This window comes from Camelus bactrianus, chromosome X, assembly GCF_048773025.1.
Source record: "Camelus bactrianus isolate YW-2024 breed Bactrian camel chromosome X, ASM4877302v1, whole genome shotgun sequence".
In the NCBI taxonomy this organism is placed as follows: Eukaryota; Metazoa; Chordata; class Mammalia; order Artiodactyla; family Camelidae; genus Camelus; species Camelus bactrianus.
In genome coordinates, this window is record NC_133575.1 from 29,256,561 (window position 1) to 29,263,310 (window position 6,750).

The 6,750-nt window shown below is 41.6% G+C and overlaps 1 protein-coding gene across 1 annotated transcript; it reads left to right on the plus strand.

Annotated features, from left to right (window-relative positions):
- The first annotated feature begins 3,675 nt into the window (after positions 1 to 3,675).
- Positions 3,676 to 6,153, plus strand: LOC141576233 (protein FAM47A-like). The gene has a single exon (XM_074358972.1). It carries the CDS (start codon positions 3,676 to 3,678, stop codon positions 6,151 to 6,153), a length of 2,478 nt encoding a protein of 825 aa, XP_074215073.1.
- The last annotated feature ends 597 nt before the right edge of the window (positions 6,154 to 6,750 follow it).

Here is a 6,750-nt window from a genome sequence, read left to right on the forward strand (position 1 = left end):
CACATATATAAATGTATACATCTATACATATATAAAATATATTTGTTGAAAAATATATTTTATATGTTAAAATCATTTGAGTGATGTAGTATTGAAGTAAAAGTAATTCAAAAAGTAGTGCGGATGTTGTAAATATACAAAAGCTAATGAGAACACGTGAGAACGTGCTGTAGACTGAATGGTTCTGTTTTCCCAAAATTCTTATGTTGAAACCTAATCCCCAACATGATGTTATCTGGAGGTGAGGGCTATGGGAGGTGATTAGGTCATGAGGGTAGAACGCTCATGTAAAGGATCAGCACCCTTTTAAGAGAGGCCCTAGAGAGATCCTTCCCCTCTTCTGCCATGTGGGGACACAGCAAAAAGATGACTGTCTATGAACCAAGATGCTTACCCTCACCTTCTACTTGCACCTTGAACTTGGGCTTTCCAGACTCCAGAACTGTGAGAAATAAATTTCTATTCTGTATAAGCCACCTAATCTATGGTGTTCTGTTATAGTAGCCTAAAAGACAAAGCCAGGAACTGGTACTGAGGAGCAGGGAGCTGCTGTAACAAATGCCTACAAATGTGGAAGTGGCTTTGGAATTGAGTAATGAGTAGAGGCTGGAAGAGTTTTGAGGTACATTCTGGGAAAAGCCTACGCTGCTGTGAACAGAACATTAACACAACAGTAGACCAAAGTTGGGAGGAGAAATCAATCAAGTAGAAAACAGAAAAACATTGGGGAAAAGTTAACAAAACTGAAAACTGTTTCTTTAAGGAGATCAGTAAAATGTATTATTGTTTAGCCAGTGTGACGAGGGGAAAAAAAAGACAAAAAGGACTAAGATATAAATTACAAAAACCAAAAATGTAAAAGGTGATACTACTACAGATTTCACAAATATTTAAAGGATAACAAGGAAATAGTATAAACACTTTATGGCAGTAATTTTGACAGCATAGAGAAAACAGACATATTACTTAAAGCACACAATCCAAACAAACTCATTGAAGAAAAAAATAGATGACCAGAATGTTCCTATATCTTTGAAGAATGTAAATGTGCAGTTAAAGAAAATTTCCACATGATAAATTTCAGGCCTGGATGGCTTCACTGGTGACTTCTACAAAATATTTAAGGAAGAAAAATTACCAATTCTACACTAACCTTTCCAGATCATGAAGAGGATGGGATACTTCCCAAATCACTCTGTGAAGCCAGCATTACCGTGATGATAAAGCTAAGCAAGGGCATTAAAAGAAAAGAGACACCAGATACCCTCCTTGAACACAGGTGCAAAGATAAATGTTGGTAATATTTTAGCAAACTTAATCTCACCATACATATGTATCATGACCAAACGAGGTTTATGCCAGGAATTCAAAGTACTTCTTTTTTTAAATTTTTCTTCATTTAGTTTGTGGGTTTTTTTGACTTAGGGAGTTTTTTTCGGCAGGGGGAGGTAATTGGGTTTGTTTGTTTGTTTGTTTGTCTGTTTGTTTTAACGGAGGTACTGGGCATTGAATCCAGGACCTCATGCATACTAGGCATGTACTCGACCACTGAGCTATACCTTCCCCGCAAAGTACCTTTACTGCTTGGAAATCAACTTATGTAATTTGTTATTTCAACAAACTAAAGAGTAAAAACTATATGAATATCTCAGGGAATGCAGACAAAGCACTAGGCACAATCCAAGGATCTGACTCACAGCGTTGTCAGAAAGCCGCAGAACACCGGGAATAAAAAGGAACTTACAACTGAAAAAGGATATGTCAAAAAAATCTAAAGCTAGCGTCATACTTAATGACTTTCTCCTAATATCAGAAACAAGACACAAATTTCCACTTTCATCATTTAGAGTCAACATAAGCAGGTTCCAATCAGTGCAATGAGGCCAGGGCAAAAAGTTATTCTGACCGGAAGGGAAGAAGTGAAACTGTCTTTGTAACACATGACATGACTATCAACATAGAAAACTTGACAGACTCTATAAAAAGGGCACTAGAATGAATGAGTATCCAAAAGTTGCGTTACACAAGGTCGACGTACAAAAATCTACTCTATTTCTCTATACTAACAATGAACATGGCCATTAAAAAATACAATACTATTCACAATAGTATCAAAAACATGAAATATTTAGGGAAAATATAAAGAAAAAGAGATGTGAAAGATCTACACAGTGACAGCTACAAAATAATGCTCAGATAAATGAAATAACACATAAATGGTGAGATGAACCTTTGTCATGGGTCAGGAAACTCAATACTGTTAAGATGTCGATTAGCTCAAAATTGACTTATAGATTCCACAGAACCAAAATCAGAATCCCTCAGGTTCCTTGGTACACATTGACAAACCGATTCTAAAACTCCTGTGAAGATTCAAAGGACCTACAAGAGTCAAAACAACTTTGTAAAAGAATAAAGAAAGTGGAGGACTAATACAGCCTAATTTCAAGATTTATGGTAAAATACAAAGTAATCAACAGAACGTGGAATTGCTGTAAAGACAGAGGAGTCAACAGAACAGAAAAATGTGTCTAGAATTGCACCCATGGACATAGGGACAACTTATACCTACAAAGTTATGAAGGTAATTCAGTGGAGAAAACCTCCTCTTAAAAAAAAAAAAATTCTGGAACTACTGGATATCCACAGGCAGAAAATGAAAAACATAAACTAAAAACTTTGATTCATATCTTTTATCACCTAAAAATTAAATTGAAATAGATGACAGATCTAAATGTAAAACTTAAAAGATTACTAAACTTTGAGTCGAATGAAAAAAGTCTTCACGACCTTTGGATAGGCAAAGTTTTCTTAGATACAACACAAAAAGAGAATTCACAAAGGAACAACTTGATATATTGGACGTCATCAAATGGAAAAACTGTCCTTTGGAAGGCAGTGTTAAGACAATGAAGAGACAAGCCATAGGTGGAGAAAAAAATGTACAAATCATATATCTGATAAAGGATTACGTTCGGAAAGCACAAAGAACTCTCGTCTAAAAATGTGCAGAAAGTTTGAACAGACTCTTCACCAAAGGAGGGTTGTGAATGGCAAATAAGCACATGAACAAATGTTCCACATCTGTTCAGTAGCCCTTAGGGAAATGCAACTTAAAACCACAACGAGATACCCCTACACACATATTAGAGTAGCCAAAATGAAAACGACTAACCCTACCAAGTGTTGGGGAGTATGCAGAAGAAGTGCAATTCTCATATACTTCTAGAAGGAATAATTCGTACAACCACTTTGGAAAAGTTTGCTGGTTTCCTAAAACGTCAAACAAACACCTACGAGCTGCACCCGCCATTCCACTCACAGATGAAGTTTACTCAAGAGAAATCAAAGTATATAAATGCACAAACAAAGACGTGAACACAAGCGTTTGTGGCAGCTTTACTGGTAATAGTTTCAACCTGTAAACAACTCAAATTCCCATCAAAAGGCGAATGGATAAATAAATGGTAGTCTGTCCGTGCGACAGAACGTATCTACAAAAAGGAACGCGCCTTCAGCACCCATCCCGGGAGAACGCAGACTTCGCGGGGCGCCTGCGGTGACCCGCTTCTGGGAAGAACCTGCCTGCGCCTGGATTTCCCGTCTCCTAGCAACCGGAGAGGCGGGGACAACAAACTTGGGAAGCTAGTGGTTCCCCGAGAGGCCAGCGGAACCATGGCGGACAAGAAGTGGCTGCTAGGACCAGGGCCGCTGGAACCAATGCCCCTGGGCATGAACTGCAAGCCCTGGTACAGAGACAAGTTACCTTCCAAGTGTTTCGCAAAGCACAAGAAGGCGCTCCTGAAGTTCCCCACCTCCCTGGACGGCCGGCGGTGGGTATTTGTGAAAGAGGGGCTGGCCGACTTCCGGAAGGGCTGCCCACCTTGTGAAGATGTGATCCCTGGTGGCCCTGAGGAGGGCTTTGTCCCTGTGATTGCTCACAGAGTTCCCCAGCTGGGCCCCAAAAAGGGTCAGAGAAAGCTGCCCAAGACAGCAAACCTGTCTTCCACGCTCTCGCCAGCCCAGCCAGCACGGAAGGCGTTTGTGGAGGACATCGAAGCCCACCTGACCGAACATCCCTTGGCTCTCTACCCAAATCTGGAGGAAGATCTACCTGCAGACCTCTTATTAAAGGTACTGGAAGTGCTCGATCCTGACAGGAAGCTGAAGGATACATGGGCTTATTGTGAAGGCCCCAGGAAGAGAACAAAGCCCTCCACAAAGCTTCGTAAAAAACGTCCTGCCAAGGTCTACGTGGAACCTATCGAGAGGGCTCCCAAGTCATATCCATCCAGTTTGCATTATAAGGACAGGAAGCCAAGCAGCTTCCTGGAATTTCTCGAGAAGATTGCTGACTCACATCCAGCCAGTCTGCATCATGAGGGCAAGAAGTCAAGCATCGATCCAGAACCTCTCGAGCAGGCTCCTGAGTCAAAGCCAGCCAGTTTGCATCACAAGCGCAAGAAAGCACACATCTACCTGGAATTTTTCAAGAAGGCTCCTGAGTCACATCCAGTCAGTTTGCATCAGGAGGACAAGTCCAACATCCACCCGGAACTTCTCGAGAAGGCTCCTGAGTCACATCCAGCCAGTTTGCATCATGAGGACAAGTCCAACATCCACCCGGAACTTCTCGAGAAGGCTCCTGAGTCACACCCAGCCAGTTTGCATCACGAGGGCAGGAAGTCAAGCATCTGCCCGGAACCTCTCGAGAAGGCTCCTGAGTCACATCCAGCCAGTCTGCATCACGAGCGCAGGAAGTCAAGCATCAACCCGGAACTTCTCGAGAAGGCTCCTGAGTCACATCCAGCCAGTTTGCATCACGAGCGCAGGAAGTCAAGCATCTACCCGGAACCTCTCGAGAAGGCTCCTGAGTCACATCCAGCCAGTCTGCATCACGAGCGCAGGAAGTCAAGCATCTACCCGGAACCTCTCGAGAAGGCTCCTGAGTCACATCCAGCCAGTTTGCATCACGAGCGCAGGAAGTCAAGCATCTACCAGGAACCTCTCGAGAAGGCTCCTGAGTCACATCCAGCCAGTTTCCATCATGAGGGCAGGAAGTCAAGCATCCACTTAGAACCTCTCGAGAAGCCTCCAGAGTCACGTCGATCCAGTTTCCATCACGAGGACAAGAAGTCAAGCATCCACTTAGAACCTCTCGAGAAGCCTCCAGAGTCACGTCGATCCAGTTTCCATCATGAAGACAAGAAGTCAAGCATCCACTTAGAACCTCTCGAGAAGCCTCCAGAGTCACGTCGATCCAGTTTCCATCATGAAGACAAGAAGTCAAGCATCCACTTAGAACCTCTCGAGAAGCCTCCAGAGTCACGTCGATCCAGTTTCCATCATGAAGACAAGAAGTCAAGCATCTACCCGGAACCTCTGGAGAAGCCTCCTGAGTCACATCCAGCCAGCCTGCATCATGAGGACAGTAACTCAAGCATTTTCTCGGAACCTCCTGAGAAAGCTCCTGAGTCACATCGATCCAGTTTGCATCGTAAGGACAGGAAGTCAAGCAGAAAGGATTCACTCACTGATCCTCGTACTTCTAGAAAAATACCCAAAGGAATTCGTCAATTCTGCAAATGGGTTGCTACTTTTGGAGACTTGGGCATTGATGAAGAGTTCATCATGAAAAAGTGTGAGGTTAAATGTGAGTGCCCACCAACCTATGGTACAGGCTGCATCAAGAAAGTAACCAAGGTTCCTTCAGAGGTCAAACACTGCATAGGGCTAAATGAAATGGAGGAGAGAAAATTCTCAATCGAGGAGCGAAACTGGGAGAGGAAACTCCAGAAACCAGAGAATCCTTATAAACCCAACTGGGTGAAGATGAGGTATGGCGCATGGTATCTGAAGCCCAAGTTGTGGAAAAAGCTAATCAATGATGAACCTTTGACGGACCCCAAGGGCTTACTTGGAACTCAAGGCGGGTGTTTTGGAAGGAGGCTTCCTGAACAGGACATTCTTGAAGATCTTTATGGAACAATTGCCTTTAAAGATTACATTCTAAGCAAGGGGTACGAGATGCCAGACATCCTTGAGAGGTTGTTTATCAGGAAGGGATGGACCTATGATTCTGTTAAGACTCCTATACAAAGAGTAATAAAAATGACCTTAAACAAAGAAGAGGATACATGCGAAGATGGTTAGACAGGTCTCTACTACTTAACTTGGCTAGTTCTCTCTCATTTTAACAACAATCAGAATCTTTGATTCCATAATATCTGTAAACTGAACACCTTCCAACATTGTAAACTGACTATAACTCAATTAAAAAGTAAATTTAACACCTAATGCTTATAAGTATTTCTCAATGATCTTCTGCTTGGAGTCATCAGTATTGTACAAATTTTATCAATTATGAAATCAATATTCACATATACATGCCTCACATTTTATAGCACTGTAAATATTCCATGGTTTTTTCAATTATTTCTCAAAAGAAGACCATAAGATAAAGAAGAACTGCTTTCAAAAAATATGATCTAGTTATGCCAGCCGCTAAATGGGATAAATCTCAAAATAATTGTGCCGAGAAAAAGAAGACACAGAGCTCCACTTGTATTAAAACTATAATGAATGAATTATGACAATTATTTGGTTAAGCAAAACTTGAAGTCTGTAGCCAAAATGTTAGCTTCATCTAATAATGAAATTGGTAAATCCCTATTAGGATTGCATCAAGCTCCAAAACTAGATTGAAAACTATTTATCAAAATTATAAGTGAAACTTTAGTTATGCTGTTT

Bases quoted from the DNA above. Each gene is read 5' to 3' on its own strand.
- LOC141576233 (XM_074358972.1), top strand. From the start codon at position 3,676: ATGGCGGACAAGAAGTGGCTGCTAGGACCAGGGCCGCTGGAACCAATG.